Source organism: Bolinopsis microptera, chromosome 9 (assembly GCF_026151205.1).
Source record: "Bolinopsis microptera isolate Bmic1 chromosome 9, MBARI_Bmic_1.0, whole genome shotgun sequence".
Taxonomy (NCBI): domain Eukaryota; kingdom Metazoa; phylum Ctenophora; class Tentaculata; order Lobata; family Bolinopsidae; genus Bolinopsis; species Bolinopsis microptera.
In genome coordinates, this window is record NC_087080.1 from 3,718,851 (window position 1) to 3,745,470 (window position 26,620).

The 26,620-nt window shown below is 37.7% G+C and overlaps 3 protein-coding genes across 3 annotated transcripts in view; 2 read left to right on the forward strand and 1 right to left on the reverse strand.

Annotated features, from left to right (window-relative positions):
* Positions 1-26,620, forward strand: part of LOC134820740 (muscle M-line assembly protein unc-89-like) — a 204,831-nt gene that overhangs the window by 154,661 nt on the left and 23,550 nt on the right. The window lies entirely within an intron of this gene.
* Positions 5,282-20,458, forward strand: LOC134821086 (dual specificity testis-specific protein kinase 2-like). The gene is made up of 8 exons (XM_063831754.1): positions 5,282-5,389; positions 5,596-5,692; positions 9,409-9,542; positions 11,504-11,555; positions 15,075-15,224; positions 15,811-15,961; positions 16,313-16,509; positions 20,390-20,458. The coding sequence occupies exons 1-8, from the start codon at positions 5,328-5,330 to the stop codon at positions 20,456-20,458; spliced, it is 912 nt and encodes a 303-aa protein (XP_063687824.1). The 5' UTR covers positions 5,282-5,327.
* On the reverse strand, positions 6,271-7,962 carry LOC134821258 (uncharacterized). The gene is made up of 3 exons (XM_063831971.1): positions 7,832-7,962; positions 7,487-7,610; positions 6,271-6,486 (listed from the first exon to the last, which is right to left on the reverse strand). The coding sequence occupies exons 1-3, from the start codon at positions 7,940-7,942 to the stop codon at positions 6,395-6,397; spliced, it is 327 nt and encodes a 108-aa protein (XP_063688041.1). The 5' UTR covers positions 7,943-7,962; the 3' UTR covers positions 6,271-6,394.

Genomic DNA, 26,620 nt, shown 5'->3' on the forward strand with positions numbered 1-26,620 from the left:
AGATATAAATGCTTATATATCAAACAATTTCATGGTGCATTATCTCCAATCATCTCGATATACACAGTATAGTTGCTGTAAGCAGCAACAATCAATAGCCACAGTAAACGAAAGATAGGCCGAGAGTAAATTAGATTGCAAATATAGCGTAAACCTATTACCAAAGACCAATGCGCAATTACAATGAATGAACAATGACGCGCATTCAAGAAAAATGACTGCAGAAGCAAAGAGATTGACTCTGAAATCGAATCCATAGCAACAGAGTTCTATTATCCAACGCGAAATACCAAGCATCCCTATATCTTCAAATTTGCGCAAATAATAACATCCTTATGCGCGGCACATTGGTTGTAGATTTTCAAAATTCAAATCATAGCCAAAGTTATGGTTAATTTTAAAGCAAGATTTTGAACCAAATTTTGCGTGTAAATTATCCATTTTTTGTTCATAATTGCTCATAACTTGAACAACTTACGTTGAATCGAATTAAACTCTGCGGTATTTGATAAATGAAACAATTTTCTTCAAAACAAAATAATTTTAAACCTAAACATTCGCGATTTGACTAAACATGAGTTTTAGGGAAATTCTAAAAATAAAATTTACGCGTTTTGAGCGACGTACGAAGTCCGCGGCATTCGCCGGGGTGCAGCAGAAGTTCATTAAACTTGTTGAGTCCAGTGAATGCAGGTATACACTGTTTAGGAGGGGATTGATAGAAGAGGCAGCCAGACTCTTGCTGAATCGGTACTGGAATCTTCACTGATCTCATCAAATGAACTTTTAAAAAGATGCAGTTGTACATCAGAAGTGAAGAAAACTTACGCGAACAGCTTGATTTTTAGCGCTACTACTGGGTAGTAGATATTTTTTCTTGGATTTGTTGTTTTTTAGTGTTGCGCACTTCACACAATAATATCTCTCTACCAAAAATTCAGCAAGTGAAAGTAAATACTGTGTAACACTTAAATCACCCATAAGAGGCTTGTATTGGTCTGATGGGTGATTAAACAAAGACCATAGAATATCAAGTTTTTTAAAAAGAAAAATGGCGCTCGATTCTTATTTAATGATATATTGTGTAATAAATGAAATCATCCGCGCCCAGCAACAATGTGCTCAAATGATTATTAAGTGAACATTTTATGTTTTAATTGTATTTTGATCTTAGTTGTTACAAATATTTAACAATGATTAAGCATTACCAAAATTTTTAAAGATTGTGTGTTGGTTTTGAATTAATGATTTAAAATTTAATGACTTTGTGGTGTATTTTTTGTTTACTTACAACTTAACTTAATGATTTATTACTCCCTCAGCTCAGCTCTTTACACGTATATTATAATGTATATGCGAGAAGCTCGAAAAGAGCACCGCGCATTCAGCATTGGGATTGGTGTGCAGTGTGCCGGTTGGAGTTGTCATACGTTGTTCTAACCAGAGCCCTCTCGCTTGCAGTAGCGCGCGACCGCTTGTGAAACAAGCGCGTCACGCAGTACGCGTATACACATGGCTATGTGAACATACGTTGTATGACCCGCCGCGCACGAGTGCGCGGCTTCCCCTGTATCGTCGAAACTCTACAGGGGTATAGTGAAGCGACAGTGGCAGTGGGGGTCACCACATGATACAAGGTTGGAGGACTTCACCGCTTCGAACGGGCCGCGCAAATTAGCATTCTTGCTTCTCAACCCATCGTCGATCGTTATTCTGCTTCGCAAAGCAACGATCTCAATGGGTTGACACCGTCAATCAAGTGTGCCAGGTAAGTTTTTTATGTAATATATTATTGTTTACCAGCTTGATAATATTATATATTGGTCGTTACTTTCACGTATAGCTCTGCCAATAACTTTTCCAATAACTTTTTGTAATATACTATATAACTAACAGTACAGCGCGTTGCAGCACTTTGCTGGGCCGCGCCGCGCATGAAATACTTTGTCTCGCAACCAACAAATCATAGCATGGTAAAACTTGCCATACGTTGTATGACCCGCCGCGCACGAGTGCGCGGCTCCCCCTGTATCGTCAGCAAATTACTTGACACCCACCATAGTGAAACGACCGTGGGGGTCGCGACGTGATACAAGGTAAAACTACAATTAAAAAAGGTTGGCATCATCAATTATGTAGTACATTATTTTTTTATTAAACTGCTGATTGGAGAAATCAGACAAAGAAATTTTGACTATTTAGGGTTATATTTAAAGTTATGGTTAATATAGTGAGGTTACGGTTGGTTAGGGTTATAATTACTGGTTCTAAGGTTCATGTACAACTGTTAATGTTTTAATTCTAACCGTGAAAAAGTTTTAAGGCTTTACGTACATCCTTTGTCATACGTTGTATGACCCGCCGCGCACGAGTGCGCGGCTCCCCTGTATCGTAGAAACTCTATAGTGAAGCGACAGTGGGGGTCACCACGTGATACAAGGGGGTCACCACGTGATACAATACATCCTCTCGTCCATATTAGCATGTATGCACACATAATTGTTTTATTGTAATCACCGCCATAAATTTCATGTTTGATGCTGATTGCTAGTAAAGTTAAGTAAAGTTCAATACAATGTAGACTTACTTCATTCAAACGTTCGAATGTAAGCGCACGCATGATCTTTGTTAAATTTTGTGTTGTAGGGTGTCCAATCCTCGTTTGGACAACTTAGACACGCAGTTTTAACACATAGTTAATTGTAAACGGTACAAAGCACATCAAGCACATCCACTACAGGTAATTTATATGATTTGGTTGTCCAGGACACCTTGCAATCTGAACTGTTATGATACTGCTTGTCTGAGATCTTACACGTGTGTGTCCTGTTTCACTCATGTTATAAGTTTTTGTTTTTGTTTATTTGCTGTCGCCTGTGACACATTACATACACGAGGCACTGTGGCCTGTGTGTAACTGTAATGTACGTTGGAATAATTTAATTAATTAATTAACTCTCTGCTATGGTAATGGTATTGTATGCAGTCATCGGTGAATAGACATCGGCAGTTTGGGGGGGGGGGGGGGGGGGGGGAGCTTGGGGCGGCCCAAGCCCCCCTCCCCCAGTCGGTCGGACACCCAACAAAACTGTCAGCCAACTCCCACGAGCCGCCTCTGATATACACAGTATGGAGAAAGATCGTTTCAGAAAGTTGGCCCTAAATTATGGAATGAGCTGCCTCATGAAATTAAGAATTACATGTCACTGGACTCTTTTAAAGTGTATCTGAAAACGTTTATTTTTAAACATGCTTATGATATTAATTAATCTATTATCTTTTCGATGTTTCTACTGTTAAGTGCATACCCTTTACCTTGTAATTTAGTGTATGAAGTCTTTACAATTTTCCTTGGTTTGGAACCTATATGTGGATTGCTTTTCAGGTTTTCTTGTATCCTGACTTGTTTTCGTGGCACACCTGTGCATTTTAAGTTGTTGTGCCTCTATAATCTATTAGTTTAAATTAATATTATTAACTGTAATCAGTAATACACCACCTGCAGATAGTTTGCCAGCCAAATTGGGTGCGAATTTTACAGTTGGCAGATATGTCCTCTAATCCTGTGTGTTAGGGGCACTACGGCCTTGTAGCATTCCGTCGATACAGAGAGATAGCTTTTACTGGCTTTGAGCAGCTCCTCTACTGCAGTGTACTACTACTACTTGTACTTGATTAGGTCTCCTCAATCATTCGAGTGGCCTGCACCAATGAACTCCCGTTTGTGACGTATCATCTCCCTCCAAAGTTTTCGGTCACTAGCCATCTTGCTCGCTCCTTCTAGGTCTATGTCAGTGTTTCCTGTAAACACTGCAGCATCTTCCAGCAAACATTTCCTCCAGTTCTTTCTTGGACGGCCCCTAGATCTTCTCCCATGCGCAGGGGTCCAGTTAAGCAGGTACTTAGGAAGCCTAGTGTCTGGCATTCTGGTGACATGGCCAAACCAACGCAGGCGGTTTGCTCCTATGAACGTCTCTACTGGATTTATCTTTGCACGCTCCAGCACTTCAGTGTTTCTAACCCGATCGAGCCATCTTATCCTAAGTATTCTCCTCAAGCAACGCTGATGGAACACCTCAAAGCGATGTAGCTGCTTTTTGGTTGTGTTCCAAACCTCACTACCATATAACAATATTGTCAAAACTGCTGCCTTATAAATCCTGATCCATATATTACTCAGTTGATTGAAGGCTCCGGAAGCTTTCTGAATCCTAGCTGACAGCTCACGGTCGATAGTACCGTCGCTGGAGATAATTGTACCTAAGTACGTAAAGTCACTAACTTGCTGCACTGGCGTGTCTTCAACAGTGATGTTCACTGTGGCTTCTTTCGTGTATGGCCGTTGAGAGGTTGCTTTACCAATGACCATAGCCTCAGTCTTTTTACCATTGATTCTGAGACCTCCCTGGGCACCATACATACACAAAAGGTCAGTTGTTTCTTGAAGACCTTCCTCGCTGTTATCCAGTACAGCCATGTCATCTGCATAGTCTGTATCTAACACAGTGATATCATCAACAAGCGGACTGATAGATCTTTGAAGAACCGCTCCGTGGGACACCACTTTGTTGCTTTCTGTTCTCTCAGCAGCCACATTGAGGCAGACATTAAAAAGTGGGGGACCCTGAATGTCTCCTTGGCCACTGCCTGAACTTACTTCAAACCATTCTGATAGTTCACCATTGTGTCTAACAGCACTGACAGTTCCATTAAAGAATGCCTGTATTATTCGAATGTATTTACATGGCAGGCCATAATGACTGAAAGCTTTCCAAATATAATTCCTGTCGATAGAATCAAAAGCTGCCTTGAAGTCCACAAAATTTACATACAGGGGGAGATTATATTCAATGCAGTTATGTATAATAGTGCGGAGTGAATAAATCTGATCAATGCATGATCTGTTCTTTCTAAACCCACACTGATTGTCTCGTAGCAAACTTTCTAAACCGTCACTCATGCGTTGTAATATGATGATTTGATACAGTTTAGATGCTGTAGATCTTAGAGTGATCCCCCTGCAGTGTAGATGCCATAATTTCAAATAGTGGAGTCAGCAGGACTCCAATCGATAGACCCAGGCAATCAATTGAACAGCTAGCCCACCAATGGAAATGAGGTTCAGATTGGACCAATTCTATGCATTGATCTCTGTGTTGGACTGGAACAAATTGAGTCCCATTCAGCTTTGAATTTGTGATTTAGCAAAACTGGGCCTGATTGATTTGGTCTGTTATCTAGATGAAACTTTGCTGAGTTGTCAAATAACCGCTTTTTTGTATAGGAATGGTTTAGTGCTGTTCTGATAATGGATAGGGTAAGATATAATGGCTGCACAACCAACAGCTGAGTTTCCAGAGAGAAGACGTAAAGAAGACAACTTATTGAGGTTAGATTTAAATATTTGTATTCCTTATTTTTGATGTCCATATTGGATAAATTTGAACAATGAACATGCACTATAGATCCGAAATGGAGGCTGCGCCAATACAGTAGCTTCTCACCGAGTCAGGAGGTACATAATTCAAATGAGTACCTACTTAATTTCTCAAATACAAACGTTTTATCAAATAAAACTAATCCATGTTTCTTCAGGTCGCTCATACACCAGGGATTAGAGACTATAAAATTTGACGATGTGAGGTATACACACGAGCTGATTGGGGAAGGGTTTTGGGGTGAGGTATTTAAGGTGAGAACTTCTTGTCGACTATGTTAAATATTTGTAAGTTGATTTTATCAACTTGATAAGATCAATTATATTGCATGTATATTACTATTGCAATTTCTTTGTTTTGTCGTTTCTGATATGTATCTATAAGTTTGTTTTGGTGACTGGGACTTATCACAATATTTAACAAATATTGTCCAGCAGTTGAGTCGTAAATTTGGTTACACTGCTGTGTTTACAACGCAACCACAAATCATATAACATTGTTTTATCAAGACATGCTATCTACATGAAATGTTTAATATTTATAATGACACAATTGTTGGAGTCTAGATTTATACAGTAATATGGTCATGTTAGTCAGATTGGAGTGAATTGTAAACACGCCCTTAATGTTTATTGTTAATGGTCACCATGTTGATTGGTAATGAAGTTAACCCTTTGTTTGAAGACAAAGGGTTGTTGCAAAACTTGTATCACAAAACTGTGAATAAAGAACCCTCTCATTTTTATTGTCAAGATTGTAGACTATGTTGGTAGAAAACCAAAAGCAAGGATTTTATCACAAGTGCGCTACAGTACAAAGTTATAAGCCTTAGTTGGTTAATTAACTAGTTAGTAAAACTGTTTACCAATTACTTGGCTAAATTATGATAAACAAAATATTAAAATAAGACAGAAGTACAGTTAAATGAGTCTTGGTTGTACAATCTGACAGTGTAATCACATGCCGATGCAGTAACTACCACAGGGCGGCGTTGCTCCATAATCTTTACAGTCTTCGTTTTCAAAGCAGGAAACTCTACTTTTTTTCCCTGAAAAAGACACTGAATCAATCACCTTTAAACACCTATTATAAAAGTCAGTACCCATACGTTGGCCTTTATAGCTCAGTCACTGAGTGCCCAATTTAAATACTTCTTTCTGGTATGACTTAGTACCACCACTGGTTCGAGGAATTTGTCAACTCGAAAAATATTCGCGTTCATTTTTTTCAAATGGAGGTTCATTTTTACATTTATTTGATAGTTTGGATAGTCGGATCAAGCTAAATGTTATTGAATTGTGTTTGGCCATTCGAATTACGTTTGTCCTGAAAGAATTAGAACTGTAGCTTCTCAGATGACCGAGATATGAAGCATAACGAGTTTATTCATTACGTGTGATCAGGTGATTGGTTTACCTAATCACGTGATAAGGTGCCCCCGTTAACTACCCCGTTAAACATTATGGGAATTGTTAAGGGTGCCCAATTAAGGTGTCGTGTCACGGTGTCACATAATCACCCAGTCAATTTTGTTAACGAGATACAGAAAATGCTTGATAACTTCGTTATTTCTAATCCGTTTTGCCTCATGTTTTCAGATCATATGCAACATTTGATAATCTACCGTCTCTGAAAAAAATTAGGCGTTCAGCATGTTCAGAGAAAACAATATAGGTGTTTTAATATTGAATGGGCGTGGTCTAAAATATTAGAATTTTCAAATTTTGACGACGGAATCCTCGAACCAGTAAGTACAGTATGCCATCTGCAAAGCAACAGCTCTCAAATATAAAACACGGCGGAGCTATTAAGGCCAACGTATGGGTACTGACTTTTGGCCCACCCTGTATATATTATTTTTTAATGTATATTTATGAAACCTAAATCTTCATCCTTCTCCATTACTTGTCACTGAGCCAGGGAACCAGTGGAGAACCAAAGTAAAACTTAACAAGCAACTAGTGTGCCACTATCATGCAGTTCAACACAACGTGCAGTTTTCCAAGTAAAACAGTGCAAAGTATTAAAATTGGAAGTTAAACACTTACTCGGACCGTCTTTGCCTTTAATGAAGCACCACTCCTTCTTCCAGGAATACCTGTCCGAACAGTGAGTCTCCGGTTTAGTCCACAGGTTGCCCGGGTGTCTGTTACACTGCTTCCAGCACTTTTGCTGAGGTGGGGTTATTATCAGGAGATTTGTAGAAGTTATAAGTAGTTGAAAAGCAATATTATTGAGAATATTTGAATATAAGTTACTGCAAGGTATTTACATGACTTACTGCAAGGATCTTGTTGAATGATAATTGGCGAAAATATGTGGTTCACAGCTTATGAGACCACTGATATGAAAAAATGCGCCGAAAATTCCAGAACATTATAACTGAAACCTACATTGTAACAGCCGTAGCTACAACCGTATTTCTGATCGCACATCTCTCCGTTAAAGAAGCAAGTGCTGTACGCCAGGCTGACCAGCACCGCCAGTATAATCGTACATCTCATCTCCAGAACCGACTCTTCAACCAGCTATAGGGAGATTTGCTGTTATCTTCAGTGTTTCCTTACAACGAGTGGTATATGACATCTGTGACGTGTGTGTCTGTATTATTGTACATTGCCTCCTCCTTTTAGTGTGCTTAGTCTCCTCTACCATGGTAATCTCCTCTTTTATTCTCTCTCTCCTCTCTACTCGCTTACTTGACGGCCTCGCCAATCATGTCATGAATATTTCATTAGCTGCGGACTAACGGAGCTGCCGTAATTAGCCATTGTTGCCGGTCCTACCCAGCATATCGCAACATACCGGAACCACCTGGAGTGATATCGTAACATACCGCAACCACGCGGAGTGAAATCTTAACATTCCGCAACCACTTGGAGTGAAATCTTAACATACCGCAACTACTTGGAGTGAAATCTTAACATACAGCAACCACCTGGAGTAAAATCCTAACATACTGCAACCACCTGGAGTTAAATCTAAAGATACTGCTACCACTTGGAGTGAAATCTTAACATACCGCTACCATCTGGAGTGAAATCTTAACATACCGCAACCACCTGGAGTGAAATCTTAACATACCGCAACCATCTGTGTTTGTGAGTGAACCATCCAGTTCATTGTACATTCATCATGATTCATGCTGTGTAAATGTAGCTTAAGATGCCCTGTATATAATGTGTATTGTGTATCTGTAACACTTAGCAGTATGGGTAGTGGATATTAAGGAGTGGAGATAACACTCAGAGCAACTCGTCAGTATAACTGGTGTTATATAATATATTGGCGTGTTATCTTGTTATGGACTGTGTAAGGTTTTCTGGGATACACACTCACCCATGGTCCTGTATCCCCCTGCTGACTCGTTGACGTGTCATATATTTGTAAGGTTGTAAGGTCACGTGTATGGGCATGTGGTGTCACGTGGTGTCACGTGTGAAGTGCTGTGTTGTGAGATTTGGTACGATTTGTTAGGTTTTTATGTTATCCTGCATTACTGTGGTGTGCGATGATTTATGTGGCACTTACATTTTTGGTGCTATGATTAAGTATTTGGCAAATATCTCCCTGTCGTGCATCTAATATTAACATTTCTTTACAATCAAGGCTGTACTTTACACACGATATATCCGCAGAATTTATATTAATATACGTTACAAAATACTAGACTTCAGGGTCTATTTGGTGTAATATGACACGAAGTTTATTTTGATACGTTACTGACTATACATACTGTATACGTTTACTTAAGGATTACTGTATGTCCTGCTGCCACATTCTTTCATTTTAATAATTTCAATAAATAAATGATTTTATCAACTCGATATTATAAATCAACAATCTAAATTGTCACGTTGATTGTTGACATGATTACATTATACATATCATATAATATATTATTACATTACATAAACTTCTTGTGTATTTGATTCACATAAAACAGTAGGCTCACGTACTACTATTACAGATAACGAGTGGTGACAATGTTATGGTGTTAAAGACGTCCAAAGCAGGTGTCAGCAGTGGAACTATACAAGGAGAGCAGCTTACTTTAAATGAGGTGGAGATAATGAGGACACTCCACCATCCTAATATTGTGAGGTGGGTACACTGACAAACTGACAAACTGACAAACTGACAAACTGTCAAACTGACTGACACTATGTTTTAATACTTAACACTGTTTAAATAACTAATAATTTGAGGAGGTTCTCAGAAGATGATTAAATTGTAGATTTTAAGAGCCTAACTAACCCTGTGTATTTATTCCCTTCCCCAACCAAAATTCAAGTTATTACCATTAAATATATATACATTGTGAAATGAGTAGAGAATGTAACAAATAAATGTAATGTTACAAATAAAAGTGACAGTTGACACTTTGATTTAACGAGGCTCTTTTCTGGAGACGACTAAGTGAGAAGCCGAATAATAGGTTAAAATGAAACCGGAAATTTTAATAACAGCACAGTTATAATTATCGATTCGCGACTCCAGAACTGTCAGTCGTCTATAACAACCTAACACTCTTGCACAGACACCTCTTGTACAGACAGACAACATTACTTAATATTCTTGGCTAACTACAATTCCAAGAAAAATATCATGTTTGTAACCATACAAATTGTTGTTGTGAAAATTTGTTGAGCACATGTAGTATTTCCATTTTCCATCCAGCTTGATTTAAAAATTCCGACAATACTATTGTTTCTATTTCACACAACACATTAACAACATGTTTGTTGTAGAGTGTAAGATATACATTTGAACAGACAAGTTTAAACAACATATTGTAGTGCTACATTTCATAGGTACACGCTAATAAAATACTCAAACAAACTTATATATATTACAGTAAATATCTATAAGATATCATAACGACATGTAACATCAGGATACAGATCACAGATCTAGACGTTCACTACAACCCCTACAAGGGAGATTTGTTTGGTCACTCTCTCAGCTATGTTGGATAGTTATAGAGAGTAGTTATATTTAGAGTTGACTATCTGCGGTACTATAAACTATAAACATGTTGCGCATACCTGAAATAGCTATGTTGCAGATCTGAGTGTGTGATGACAGATATTTGTGGGTGGTCAACCAAAATATAGACAAAATAAACCATGTTAAGACCTAGTAAATGGTTAAAGTGGAGGATTGTGTTTGGCAGAGGCCGGGTCAGTGATTATTCAGTGATATAAAACGTTAACTACTGCTGTCCAGTACTATATTGGATGAGAGGAACTTAACGAGCTATGAAGATGAGATACAGCTGCCTTGAGTCTGGTCTCTATTAATTTAGGGAGGCGATGGAAACATTAATACGATAAAGATTTCGTTTCAGAAGCTTTTCTAAAAGCATACGATATTAACCGTCGTCAGGTGTTGTTGATTAAATGGACCTTGTTATTTTCGGGAGAGTGCTGCACTGGTTTATGTCATTACTACCCTGCCTGCAGCTTGCACGTGTTAAAATAGTTGTTAAAAGAGATTGGGTAACAATATTCATTAACTAGACCGACTGAAGATATCACTCTTTAAAAGTTAGCACGTTAGAATGGGTCAATTGCGGGATTATGGCCGCTGCTGACGGACATTACATAATTGAAAGCAAATAAATCTTGAATACTCTGCGATTATTTATTTTCTGGTATGTTGAGAATAGAACTATAGCTTCAAACCTTTACCTTACAAAAACGCCAAAAACAAGATTTAGAGCTTTCCTGGTAGGCGAAATGACGAATAATTCTTACATTCGGTAGAACCATTTCAATATGAATAAACATTCAACATTAAACCGCAATGTTGAATACATGCAATACATTTCGATTTTAGCCGCATTTATGCAAGATTTACAAACAAACATATTGCCTAAAAAGCTAAAACTTTTGGTTTTCAAAAAACTTTGCAAAACAGTTTTCATCATATTGTACGCTGAAAAACAACCATTAACGACTCATTTATAAAGCGCTTGCTGTACTCAACAATAACTATACTCTCATGATAAAGTGTGTATTAAGCTACAAGTTCCAGATCGCTGAACTTTAATAATGTTTCAGGTTTTTGGGGTGCTGTGTTACGGATAAGGGCCAGCTGTATCCGCTACTTGAGGTTAGTAAATACTATACTTCTATACATTTAGTTATTAACATTTAGTTAACATCTACAATCTATATCTTAAATAACTTTACTTTCAACTTGGTAAACCTCTAGTCCGCTAGTCGTTGTAGCTCACTTAATTCTTAACTGTAAATATGTTTCTACTAGTATAACCCGTGCCTACTGCAGCTGGGACTTCACTATCGCAGTTGAAATGCAAAAGTATGAACGAAAACATTTTCGTAGTTAAAGCGGTGCGAAAGTATGAACTCGCTCATTCCAAACAGACCACAATTTAATTCTGAGTGCCCCTCACATGTTTACTCCTTCATAAAAATATTTATCATTTTTTACAATCCACACATTATTTTCAACTCACCCTGTTTTCTTGATTAAGCCGTTAGGAAATTACACGCGAACGAACGAATGAACACACATCTTGAGATTATTAGTATAGATATAATTACTAATTAATATAATATCGATTTAATTAAGAGTTGCTGGGATAGCAGAAAGTTAATAGGAGCTTGACACGATTTCTCAGTGTAGACTTATGTCATTATGTGCTCTCTACTCAGAATAAATATTCAAATTTAATTCAAAATGCGATATAGAACTTGAGTTAAAGACTAAATAGACAGTCATAAGACACTTTGTCGGGCTGCTGTAATTCTAAGGCAAACCCGGGCCTTATAAATATTTCAGGAATTCGTCAAAATGCTGCCGCCCTAGATTTAAAGCCTTTGGTGATGCTTTCTGTAAAGTAGGATTACTGTTGCATTTAACAGGCAAGAGTTCTTTTAATGACTACGAAGCGTATTAAAGTTCAATCAATCATAGGAATATATATGAAAGGAGCTTGGTGACAAAGAATCTATAATGGCATTTGTAATAACCTTGTGATACACCGACACTTAATATTTAATATTTCGGATAGCCGCTCGCAATTTTCTCCAAAAATAAACCCCGCCTTCTAAAACTGTAATAACAATGCAATGTAGTCACTAAATTCAGTAGCACTGCAATCTTAAAGCCTTTCCCCGTCAGTAATCAACAACACATCATGTAACAAATAATCAAACACAATTTCATAAATCTGGATCAACTCTATCCTTATTAGACAGTAGACACCGACCAAAGTTCCATGAGAGGAACGGCAAATTAAACAACGAAGAGGCCAGAATGGTGAACTCAAGCATGGTTATTAGCAGCAGGTTATTCGTCTTCACCGCTTAGTTTAACATGGTTAATATAGTGGTTTCCAGTAATTATTGTCAAAGTCGTACTCTAAACTTCTAAAGGTGACGGCAATTTTACACTCTGAGCTGTAAAGGATTTAATATTGTCTGTACACGGAGATTGTCAGATTCTTAAAGCATGCCGGGTGCTATGATAATGACATGCCGTTCGCCTATTCGCACAGCCTCAAAGGTTGTCTTAGGGCCTCAATTTGATAAGTTATGTTCTAAGTATATGACCTTTTGCCTTGAATTCTTCAACTACAGCTGTACTGTTTCAATACATTAACTTAAGTATGTATTGTTTTCTAAAGATGTCAAAACAGCAAGAATAAGTAACTAGGTCACTACTGAATGAGTGAACTTATTTGTGAAGTATGTCAGATGTATGATTCACTTGAGATATCTGGCTTTACAATAAATAAATCTAGCGAAAATCAGCCATCTCGGACGCTGTCATCTGAATTCTATATTATTACTTACTTACTTTTGAATGACTTGATGATTAGGCAACAAGATTTGGGGCACTAGTATAATTACTACTAGTATAATTACTGTATAGCGGGTATACTGTATAGTGCCGTATTTTACTCCTACAAATACGATCCTTCAGCTACTCAAGAATTTGATTAATACTCTGTAAGGGCCTCAATACAGTACAAAGTACGTCAGGCTTATAATAAAATCAAGTTTAAAAGGTTTACACAATATGATTTAATATGTTGTCACGATAGTTAAATAGAGCCCTAGAGGAGCCCAGTAACTGTTAAAATAAATGTACAGTAAAAGATTTTAACAAAAGTGGGCGTGTTTTAGCGGCTTATTTCCCAACAACTACTGGTCATGGTCAAACCATGAATCAGTAAAATGTAACACATGGTGACAATAATATAGAACTAGAACTGAGTATGTACAGAACAAAAGAGAGTATGAAGTATGAACTAACAATTAACACCACAACGCACCGGTGTGACTAAAAATAGAAGTTAACTCTGCAATTAACTAGTATTATTGTATTAAACCTCTGGTTATCTTAATAAAGACACTCACACAACTCTCCACAGTGTAGACTTCATAGTTATGGAAAGAAAAACTTTGGACGAAGTTAGTAAAAAGAGAAATGATCTTCAAAACTCAATCATTGTTGTTTCTCCGACATACAAAACCTTGGGGGTGCCGGTGCATGATGAAAACTAATACTAAACAGTAAACAGAATAAAACATCTGCCAACACCACAGTAGTAGATCTGAATTACTGAGTAACTCAAAACCATTGTATTACAGGCTAGTCAGCGTTGTAACAGTAAACAACAGCAGCAGTACGAACTACGACTTAGCGAGATCATTGTCGCACGTAATGTTTCCCGATCATCAAACAAAAATAGGTCACAACATGTATAAAATACTAGCCCACTAATCCCAGTCTGAATTGAGGGGGCGTGGCCCTCATTAACACTCTAAAGTTTTTGCGTCACTAACAAAGTAACAACTATATTTTTGAACCATTGACCGCTTCATTGACCGTGATAAACTCCCTTAGACCACCTGTTTTGGGATAAAAACTTTATTGTAACTCACTTAAAATTAAATCAGTTTGTTCTTAAAGGTGTTAAACATATTAACATGAAGTGGAAAGGGATTAAAGTTGCCTCATGTGGTTTGTGGGACATGTCTTTTTAAAGGAGTCCTTAGGCCGCACGAAATACAGCGTTGTAAATGTGATAAAGATGGTAAAGGTCCTATGTAAGTGAGGAATGCGTGGAGATGGTTGGTGGAGATGAGGGGTGGGGGGTTCCAATGGTGAAAAATGGTGAAATCTTACCTTTTGGATATTCGATTCGCCATAAAATCTTTCACCATTTTTCACCATTGTAATCCCCCCGGCCCTCCCCCGATGGGTGGAGACTTGAGAGATTTTGTGTACTGTAACATAGAGTCAGAATTACTGCTCGATTTCTGGCCCGTCAAATTAGAGATTGTTACTGCAAACCGTCAAATCTCGGTGTGATTAGTCTGTTTATTATAAACTGCAGTGTTACTGTACAGTTTATAATAAACACTATGACGTCAGGGAAGTAAGCTGTGCCCACATTAGTGCTGAGTTTCGGTTAGAATGGTCTTCGTTAGGATTAGTGTTAAGATTTCAGCAGACATGCAGATATAGTGTACCAGGGTTAAGCAAATCTTAACTGGCTGTTTAAAATTTACCACAAAATTTAGATATTATATCCTCGAGCTACCAGACTGAAAGATTTCCATGTGCCAGATCAACTTTTAAACATTTTCCTTTCAGTTCATAAATGGAGGTACGCTAGAGGATTTCCTTATGAACGAAAGTATTGAAATACCTTGGATAACACGGTTTACGATCGCTTCCAACATTTCCAATGGAATGAAATACCTGCACAACCACAACATCATGCACCGGGATCTTACTAGTTCGGTAAGCTTAGTTGATAAGCGTGTGTTTCTGCGCCGCACGCAACGTCAACAATGGGATTTTCAAATATTTGTCATATTTGTTCATGTATTTGTCACATAGGGGGGGGTGGGGGGGAGTATTGAGTAACCCTATTGCCCATTTATTCTTCAACTCTTGGTCAAAATGGGCCGAGCATGGACATCGAAAGGCATTGCTGTTTTTAAGGCTTTGCCCATCGAGTATACAAAGTGTGAATGTTTTGGAAGTTTTAATGGCAGAGATGAGCGTGTTATAAAAGTTGTGAGGCACTTAAATACATTCGCACTCTCCATCCAGCCTGCTGGGATTAATTCACCTAAAACATAAAATATTCATGCTCCAGTGATACAGTAAATACCCGATCTACCGCAAATCTCAAATTTACCGCGGGTAATTTTTTCCCCGAATTTTTCTTCAGAATTCACTCCAAAATTATAAAATATTCATGCTCCAGTGATATTTGGTACAGTAATTTTCGTCTGGACAGAAACACACTTACATAATATATATGCAGTAAAAAACACAAGATGTGCGTGCTCGTGTCTGGTAAATTCCTTACATTCCTCAGAATATACTGCTGAGGATCGCGGAAGCTGCAGACGATGTTCAAGTGGAAGCCTTGATCTCAGACTTTGGACTTGCCAAGGACATGAAGATGAAGGAAAGAACTTTGTCCCAAGTAGGAAGTGTGGATTGGATGGCACCTGAAGTCATCATGGGTAAGCACAGCACTTTATTGACACTCTCGCACTTTAAATCCTATTTATTGGAGGGTTTTACGTTATATGCACCTTATTAAGGTTTAAACATTTAAAGATGTGTAAAAGTTATTTTATGGGTTTGTAAAGTTTTGTTATTTAAGTTTTGCTATTTAAAGTCGTTAGGTGTTAGGCACTTGTTGAATATTTCATATAATCTCAAGTCTCTACTCTCTCTAACATGCATGTCTTCCATTCCTGAACGTCATACCATATATTTACGAAAGTTAGCGTATATATTAATTATATGTCTGAACTAGATACCGACACACCGGCTTCTCCCCCTTATATAATACTCTTTACACTTCACAGGGAAGCAATACAACAAGAAAGCTGATGTTTTCTCCTACGGTATAATCCTGTGTGAGATGATTGGCCGGTGCGAGGCTGACCCTGAAACTTCTGTCATCCGCACCATCAGCTTTGAAGTGGACTTTGATGACTTTACCGTGAGGTCGTGCGAGGGTTGCCCGCCTCAGTTTCTGGACTTGGCTAAAGCTTGCTGTCAGGTAAGGAAGGTTGCTCCGTCTCTCCGAGTTGACGTCAAGTCCGGGCTGGTTCAGGCTTGCCAGGGTGGTCTTCCTCTGGTCGCCGTGTCAACACATTGTCACGTTCTATACTCCTGCCAGGATGCGGCGAAATATGCGATTATTTGCGTGTCGTGACAGATATCTCGCTGAGAATACATAGCATACCAGCTGCTCGTTACAGCAGAACTCAAAACGCAGGGCTGTGTTAGATACTAGAAACTTCTAATATTGCATTACACAATTGCACAATATATAATATCTATATATTGTGACTCGTATCTCACCCTTCTTAAGTCTAATCTGCTAAGTAAATCAAGTGACATTTTACGTCAGAGATATTAGGTCACATTTAACAGCGGTAAAGTTCACGTACGGTTTCCTCCACGTATTTCGTCCGGATTTGGTCATCCACAATTCACACCCTAATAATTTCAATGCGTTATGTAAGTGGTTTGGTATGTGAAATATGGGGATGGTATGCAAACTATTAACAAGGTTCGCTCATACTAAGCTAAAAACCGTTCACTTATAATGAAAATGTTTACTGTGCGTCGGCATAAGATCATCATCAATCTAATATTTAAGAAGGTTCTGGATGTTTATAATATGGTGAGGCTGCAGGGTAAGATTTAATGCACATTTCTGCACAAATAAGGGTTAATCCGTTATTACAGATACGATTTCTCTAGGTGTTAGAGTTATGTGTAACGGTGCGATCCACCACTAAAAACACTAATTGTGGAATGGCTCCCTGGGAATATTGAACATTTACAAGGAGCATCTACAGGACAACTTACACAAACCCTGTATTACCACAATTAATGCTGTGTTCTGTGACCATCTGTACATCATATGTACTGTCCAGTTGTCAAATAAGTTGTATTCATAGAGTACCACTGACCAAGCAAAAGAACCTGAAATACAGTCCGAGAAAACACACACACACACACTTTCAGTCCAATTGTTGTTAAACAGCATGTTAAAAACACGTCCCCTGTCCAGTTCAGTGCTGTGTACTAGAAAGTGGGCAGAAAGATAACAGGTTTTAACAGGGTGGTACACTTTCTCTTGTCAAGTGCTAATACATTTAATTGATAGCAGCACGCAGTGTATGTGTGCTAAGTGCTGCATGCAGTGAGCGACAGTGTATGTGAAATTGGGGTGCACACTTAAGTGCACATTCCTCTGTATGTGAATTAATAATAGCTAGATAATTGCAACACTCGGCAGATTCACAGCGCTGTATTATTCATGTTCAATAGCTGTTCAGTACAGCACAAATTGTGGCAAATTCCTTTGTCGATGGGACAAATTTTTCCTGGATTCTAGAAGAAAGCGACGGCAATCAGCTGATATGGCTTTTCCTTTGAGTAGGTTGCAGCGATGTGGAGCGGACCTTTCAAAAATTGTAAATACCCGCCGCACTGTCGTTTCGCCCTAAATAACACCCTTAATGACACCTACCACCGCGTTATGTCGTCTACCATGTACGTAATGTAGATTATCTAAAGTTACGACTCGTCTGATGTAATTGTTGCGGTTTTTGGGAGCATTCCAAATTATGATGTGTTCTAATTAACGGTTAAATTAATTTGCGTTGAGGTTGCAGAGTAAACAAATCAGAACCTGGGCGTCGGCCACATTGCTGACAGATAGTGGAATTTCATATACTTACTGTAATACGCGCCAACAAACATCGTGATTTCCGTGGCGCAAAATCCGCATGATAGAACTAGACTAAGCTAGATAGCTTTACTTAGAACTAGCGCGACCGCGGTTCGATATATATATCTGGTACCGGATCGCGTCGATGGACCTCGTCCGGATTTATCTGAGATGAATAAGAATAGCTCTGAGTTAGACGAGTGGGAGCGCCTAGACCAATCCTGTACCACTGGGATTCCCTTGATACATCATGATAGTTAGTTAAGTGAAACATTATCCTCTAATCTTGAAAAGAGAGCAAGGTAATGTTCACTTACACAACTATCATGATTTTGAACGATTTTAGAAACCCCCCCCCCCATCCCCCCCCCCCGTTTTTAAACAAATTGTTTTCCCCAACAAAAAATTTTAATTTTTGAAAGGGGTTTGGGTGCGCGAACCGGGGGCGGGGGTGTTTCAATTTTTTAATTTTTTTTCAAATTTCCCCGATTATTAGTTTTTTACATTTTAAATTTTTGGATACAACCTGTTTAAAAGGCCCCAATTTTCCAAGGTTTCCCCATTTTTTTTTGGGGGTTTTGGAGGGGGATTTTTAAAAAAATTTGAAAAGGCCGGTTTTTCGCCCAAATCAAATAAAACCCCCCATTTGGTTTTTCTTTTAAATTTAAAAGACGGGGAAACTTTTTGGGGCAAAATGAGGCAATTAAAATTAAAATTTTAATTTCGGGGGTCAAAGTAAAAAAATAGGGGGCCCGGGGAAAATAGTGGTTTATTTAGTAATGGGAAAAAAGTAAAATTTAAAAAAACAAAATCTTGGTCTTAAAACTACCCCTCATTTTTTTTTCGGCCCGGATGCTCGAGGGAGCCCGGTTTATCGGGTAAAAAATTTGGGTTTGCCTGGGGACGCGCCCGACATGGGACCCGAACACTGAGAGTTTAAAATTTTCACAAAAAGAGGCGGAAAAGTTCATTAAAACTATTAGAATTTTTAAGAAACATTGGAAACCCCTGAAATTAGGGAGAGGGTTTTTGTTTTTACGCCTGGGGCCCCCAAATTAAATGACGGGCTTAATACTTAAAAAATTCGGTTTTTCTTGCTTGTTTTCAAAATTTTTTAAATTTGTAAAACCCAATAATGGCCGAAAAAGGTTTTTGTTTTTTGTTTCTCGCTCCCCCTTTTTTTCGGGGGATAGGCCCCCCCCCTTTGAAGTTTTACGCTGCTCTAATTATAAAAATTACTCAACTTTTATAATCGGTTTGGGGAAAAGTCACTGGGAAATTTATAACCCCAATTTTGAAAAAAACCGACCCGGGGCTGTTAATTGTGGGAGGGGATGCGGGGGAGGTAGGAAAAACTTTTCGCCAGTTTCCCCCGAATTAGTTTCTTTTTTTAAAAAACCTGGTTAATACTTTTAATTCAGGTTTTTTTGGGTTTTAGACTTTTTCGGTTACCCCAAAAATTTGATTTTGGTTAAAAGGCGGCCCCAAAAAGGGAAAAAAATTTTTCCCATTTTGTTGAAAGGGGTGGGGGTATTTAAAATTCAGTTCAAAGGTAAAAAACTTTGAATTTTTTGGGAACTTAAAAAACCCATAATTACGGGAAAATTTTTTTCCGGGGCCCCCCTGAAAAAAGCCGGAAAGGGGTTTTATTTGACTTTTTAAAAAAAAAGGTAAATTTTATGTAGGGCGCTTGAATGTCTATTTTAAAATATACCAGCAATTAACCCTCTGCCACTTAACTTTGGCCTTCGGACTGATCAAATTAATTACCTCAAGTTTACGAAGACGGACGCTACGAAGACACAAACGGAACACGAGTACCAGCCGCATCAACGAATGTGTGGGCAAACAATTATTACCACCAACACCTTATAATAGCAGCACTTTGCCCAAACCTTCAAAAAGCAAAGCAATTTCCAAGTCCAGAACGACGTGGTATATTAGCTCTGAGTCGGACAACGATGTAACTGACACAGACAGTGACAAGGAGACTTTGACTCCTAAGACACGGAAAAGACTATTAGAAACTCCGTTTGATCTTTTGTCACCGAAAAGTCGGCGGAAAATATTTGATTTTAAATTATGTACAAAAAGGTGGAAAAATGACACTCCATGATCAGCAAACAGCACCACAACAACTCTTGACGGACCAGAAATGTTATGGCCTGTAAATCTAACACCGGTTCCTTCACAGCCCGTTGGAGGTGCGTTCTCCCGATATTACCAACCCGGCGCTACTACAAGAGTTGGCTCGACTGAATGAGCACGACGAGATGAAAGCACTAGACGAGCTCTCGGTTCACAGCACTCTGGTCCTCTTCGATCCAGGCAACAACAAGATGCACAAAAGGAGAGCTAGTGGTGGCAAACACAGTAAGGTTGCACTGCCGGAAGTGCCGTTTGGACGGAGACAATTTTCTAAGAAAAAGAAAATCCGGCCCGTTTGGAAGAGTGTCTTTAACAAGAACAAGAGTCCAAAACATGATCCGGCTCCCAAGACGATGGGTCTCATTAACTTTTTCAAAAATTTAGGAAGCTCAAAGAGCAGCCATAACGATTCGCAGCAGAGCGGTAAATCCAAGATCTCGAAGGGCTACAGTTCGGAGGACAAAGAATCAGGTCACGTGACGAGATTTGCACCTCCCCCTGCCTCCCCGAAGCACAAGAAACACTCCACGAAAAACCCACCTAAACCGGAGATCCTGTTACCCAGCTATCAAGAGGCCCAGTCCCAGTACAACGCTGAAATATCTTCTCCAAAGTTCGATCTAACCCCCACTAACTCTGACCATGAACCCTTCTTCCAGCACCTGTCAGGTGGTGCTTGCAGCTGTGGTCAATGCCGGGAGTGCATGTTCAGACTTGGAGATGTTCCCCTTCCTGGGCGTCCTCATGCCTTGGTTGCCAGAAACGAAAGTTACCGTGCCATGAGACCCCTCCCTAGAACTCAATCTGTTCCGGTGGAGTATGATGCGAATGTCAGTGTTGTTTCTGACAATTCAAACTCTAGTTCCAATGGTGGGGATTCCAATAAAAATCGGTCAAGATCGTTTAGAGACAAACTTGGTTTTTTACCTGACAAGGTGAAATTTCCAAAATCTTAGCCTGCCCTTATTGTGTATATGGCGTTTTGTACAATAATTAACCAGGGGTGTGTTAAGTTTACTTACTAGGTGACTTTATTCTGAAGTCTGATGATTTATTTAATTTTATTTGAAACATTCGATAGGACGATGAGCATTATTCCTGAAAATGAGCACGAATTTTATACTGTTTTGTTACGTATTATCATTACCATTTCTGACCCAAATAAGTAAATTGTTGTAATATAATTGTAAAGAATTGCTTATATCTTTGAATGCTGAGTGCCCAAAAAAAGTGCATCGATTTTGAAATGTTTCTTCCGCACAACAGATCTAAACTGGAAATCAACCTATAATGTGCTATGTTACGCCTGACGTGTATTTTGACACCATTACTACCCATTTACTGTTTATCATTAATTATGGTAATATGTATATTGTTTATATTTATTTTGATATGATGTCCATTTTTGTTCCAATATTTCATGTTCCACTGCAACGATTCATTGGTTTTATTTGTATTTGTGTGTGTTCTGATGTATCGATTAATGTTATTTAGACAAACAAAGTGAATATCAGAAATCAGAAAACTTGCCAACAATGTTTAAAGTATTTAAAGTATTTAATATGCTTTGTGATATTGCAATTGAGTAATCCATCCTAACCATGCAGTGCCTTCGCCCTATGGTGGAAACGTTATGTTCATGTTCGGGATTTTGGCAACCGGTACCTCAATTTGTTTTCATACCATCATCAATTAACTGACTAATTGGTCTCTGTGCAAAAATTTCAGCCAATCTGTCAAATTTGTGTTTAGAAATTGTCATATTTGAAAATGGGACAGACTTTTGAAAATATGAATTTTCGTTTTGTTAAACTTTCTGCAGTGACCTTCCTCCGACAGAAATCAAACTTCCAGCACCTCAATCTTATCATTTGGCACCTATAGTTGACTGACTAACTGTTTGCAGGTGAGAAATTCAGTCAAAACTGTAAAATTTCAGTCCTGGAAATTTCATCTTCAAAAACTGAAAATGGGACAGAATTTGGGACAATATGATTTTTCAATTTTCTTCGGGATTTTGACTTACAGTACCTGGTACCTCAATTTGGTTTCATACCATCATCAATTAACTGATTAATTGGTCTCTGTGCAAAAATTTCATCAAATCTGTCAAATTTGTGTTCAGAAATTGTCGTATTTGAAAATGGGACAGACTTTTGAAAACATGAATTTTCGTTTTGTTAAACTTTCTGCAGTGACCTACCTCCAACAGAAATCAAACTTCCAGCACCTCAATCCTGTCATATGGCATCTATAGTTGACTGACTAAATGGTTGCAGGTCAGAAATTCAGTCAAAACTGTAAAATTTCGGTCCTGGCAATTTCATCTTCAAAAACTGAAAATGGGACAGAATTTGGGACAATATGATTTTTCAATTTTCTTTGGGATTTTGACTTCCAGTACCTCAATTTGGTTTCATACCATCATCAATTAACTGACTAATTGGTCTCTGTGCAAATATTTCATCCTATCTGTCAAATTTGTGTTCAGAAATGTTCATATTTGAAAATGGGACAGACTTTTGAAAATATGAATTTTCGTTTTGTTAAACTTTCTGCAGTGAGCTTCCTCCGACAGAAATCAAACTTCCAGCACCTCAATCTTATCATTTGGCATCTATAATTGACTGACTAACTGGTTGCAGGTGAAAAATTCAGTCAAAACTGTAAAATTTCGGTCCTGGAAATTTCATCTTCAAAAACTGAAAATGGGACAGAATTTGGGACAATATGATTTTTCAATTTTCTTTGGGATTTTGACTTCCAGTACCTCAATTTGGTTTCATACCATCATTAATTAACTGATTAATTGGTCTCTGTGCAAAAATTTCATCCAATCTGTCAAATTCGTGTTCAGAAATGTTCATATTTGAAAATGGGACAGAATTTTGAAAATATGAATTTTCGTTTTGTTAAACATTCTGCAGTGACCTTCCTCCGACAGAAATCAAACTTCCAGCACCTCAATCTTATCATCTGGCATCTATAGTTGACTGACTAAATGGTTGCAGGTGAGAAATTCAGTCAAAACTGTAAAATTTCAGACCTGGCAATTTCATCTTCAAAAACTGAAAATGGGACAGAATTTGGGACAATATGATTTTTCAATTTTCTTTGGGATTTTGACTTCCAGTACCTCAATTTGGTTTCATACCATCATCAATTAACTGACTAATTGGACTCTGTGCAAAAATTTCAATTAATCTGTCAAATTTGTGTTCAGAAATTGTCATATTTGAAAATGGGACAGACTTTTGAAAACATGAATTTTCGTTTTGTTAAACTTTCTGCAGTGACCTTCCTCCAACAGAAATCAAACTTTCAGCAACTCAATCCTGCCATATGGCATCTATAGTTGACTGACTAATTGGTTGCAGGTGAGAAATTCAGTCAATACTGTAAAATTTCATCTTCAAAAACTGAAAATGGGACAGAATTTGGGACAATATGATTTTTCAATTTTCTTTGGGATTTTGACTTCCAGTACCTCAATTTGGTTTCATACCATCATCAATTAACTGACTAATTGGACTCTGTGCAAAAATTTCATCCTATCTGTCAAATTTGTGTTCAAAAATGTTCATATTTGAAAATGGGACAGAATTTTGAAAACATGAATTTTCGTTTTGTTAAGCTTTCTGCAGTGAGCTTCCTCCGACAGAAATCAAACTTCCAGCACCTCAATCTTATCATCTGGAATCTATAGTTGACTGACTAAATGGTTGCAGGTGAGAAATTCAGTCAAAACTGTAAAATTTCAGACCTGGAAATTTCATCTTCAAAAACTGAAAATGGGACAGAATTTGGGACAATATGATTTTTCAATTTTCTTTGGGAATGTGACTACCAGTACCTCAATTTGGTTTCATACCATCATCAATTAACTGACTAATTGGTCTCTGTGCAAAAATTTCATCCAATCTGTCAAATTTGTGTTCAGAAATTGTCATATTTGAAAATGGGACAGACTTTTGAAAATATGAATTTTCGTTTTGTTAAACTTTCTGCAGTGAGCTTCCTCCGACAGAAATCAAACTTCCAGCACCTCAATCTTATCATTTGGCATCTATAGTTGACTGACTAATTGGTTGCAGATGAGAAATTCAGTCAAAACTGTAAAATTTCGGTCCTGGAAATTTCATCTTCAAAAACTGAAAATGGGACAGAATTTGGGACAATATGATTTTTCAATTTTCTTCGGGACTTTGACTTCCAGTACCTCAATTTGGTTTCATACCATCATTAATTAACTGATTAATTGGTCTCTGTGCAAAAATTTCATCCAATCTGTCAAATTCGTGTTCAGAAATGTTCATATTTGAAAATGGGACAGAATTTTGAAAATATGAATTTTCGTTTTGTTAAACATTCTGCAGTGACCTTCCTCCAACAGAAATCAAACTTTCAGCAACTCAATCCTGCCATATGGCATCTATAGTTGACTGACTAATTGGTTGCAGGTGAGAAATTCAGTCAATACTGTAAAATTTCATCTTCAAAAACTGAAAATGGGACAGAATTTGGGACAATATGATTTTTCAATTTTCTTTGGGATTTTGACTTCCAGTACCTCAATTTGGTTTCATACCATCATCAATTAACTGACTAATTGGACTCTGTGCAAAAATTTCATCCTATCTGTCAAATTTGTGTTCAAAAATGTTCATATTTGAAAATGGGACAGAATTTTGAAAACATGAATTTTCGTTTTGTTAAGCTTTCTGCAGTGAGCTTCCTCCGACAGAAATCAAACTTCCAGCACCTCAATCTTATCATCTGGAATCTATAGTTGACTGACTAAATGGTTGCAGGTGAGAAATTCAGTCAAAACTGTAAAATTTCAGACCTGGAAATTTCATCTTCAAAAACTGAAAATGGGACAGAATTTGGGACAATATGATTTTTCAATTTTCTTTGGGATTGTGACTACCAGTACCTCAATTTGGTTTCATACCATCATCAATTAACTGACTAATTGGTCTCTGTGCAAAAATTTCATCCAATCTGTCAAATTTGTGTTCAGAAATTGTCATATTTGAAAATGGGACAGACTTTTGAAAATATGAATTTTCGTTTTGTTAAACTTTCTGCAGTGAGCTTCCTCCGACAGAAATCAAACTTCCAGCACCTCAATCTTATCATTTGGCATCTATAGTTGACTGACTAATTGGTTGCAGATGAGAAATTCAGTCAAAACTGTAAAATTTCGGTCCTGGAAATTTCATCTTCAAAAACTGAAAATGGGACAGAATTTGGGACAATATGATTTTTCAATTTTCTTCGGGACTTTGACTTCCAGTACCTCAATTTGGTTTCATACCATCATTAATTAACTGATTAATTGGTCTCTGTGCAAAAATTTCATCCAATCTGTCAAATTCGTGTTCAGAAATGTTCATATTTGAAAATGGGACAGAATTTTGAAAATATGAATTTTCGTTTTGTTAAACATTCTGCAGTGACCTTCCTCCGACAGAAATCAAACTTCCAGCACCTCAATCTTATCATCTGGCATCTATAGTTGACTGACTAAATGGTTGCAGGTGAGAAATTCACTCAAAACTGTAAAATTTCAGACCTGGAAATTTCATCTTCAAAAACTGAAAATGGGACAGAATTTGGGACAATATGATTTTTCAATTTTCTTTGGGATTGTGACTACCAGTACCTCAATTTGGTTTCATACCATCATCAATTAACTGACTAATTGGTCTCTGTGCAAAAATTTCATCCAATCTGTCAAATTTGTGTTCAGAAATTGTCATATTTGAAAATGGGACAGACTTTTGAAAATATGAATTTTCGTTTTGTTAAACTTTCTGCAGTGAGCTTCCTCCGACAGAAATCAAACTTCCAGCACCTCAATCTTATCATTTGGCATCTATAGTTGACTGACTAATTGGTTGCAGATGAGAAATTCAGTCAAAACTGTAAAATTTCGGTCCTGGAAATTTCATCTTCAAAAACTGAAAATGGGACAGAATTTGGGACAATATGATTTTTCAATTTTCTTCGGGACTTTGACTTCCAGTACCTCAATTTGGTTTCATACCATCATCAATTAACTGACTTATTGGTCTCCTTGCAAAAATTTTATCCAATCTGTCAAATTTGTGTTCAGAAATTGTCATATTTGAAAATGGGACAGACTTTTGAAAACATGAATTTTCGTTTTGTTAAGCTTTCTGCAGTGAGCTTCCTCCGACAGAAATCAAACTTCCAGCACCTCAATCTTATCATTTGGCATCTATAATTGACTGACTAACTGGTTGCAGGT

Bases quoted from the DNA above. Each gene is read 5' to 3' on its own strand.
- LOC134821086 (XM_063831754.1), top strand. From the start codon at position 5,328: ATGGCTGCACAACCAACAGCTGAGTTTCCAGAGAGAAGACGTAAAGAA. The intron at 5,390-5,595 runs GTTAGATTTAAA...ATGTTTCTTCAG, and splicing joins AAAGAAGACAACTTATTGAG to GTCGCTCATACACCAGGGAT. The intron at 16,510-20,389 runs GTAAGGAAGGTT...GTTCCTTCACAG, and splicing joins TGGCTAAAGCTTGCTGTCAG to CCCGTTGGAGGTGCGTTCTC.
- LOC134821258 (XM_063831971.1), bottom strand. From the start codon at position 7,942: ATGAGATGTACGATTATACTGGCGGTGCTGGTCAGCCTGGCGTACAGC. The intron at 7,611-7,831 runs GTAGGTTTCAGT...ACCCCACCTCAG, and splicing joins GTAGCTACGGCTGTTACAAT to CAAAAGTGCTGGAAGCAGTG. The intron at 6,487-7,486 runs GTAAGTGTTTAA...TGTCTTTTTCAG, and splicing joins TAAAGGCAAAGACGGTCCGA to GGAAAAAAAGTAGAGTTTCC.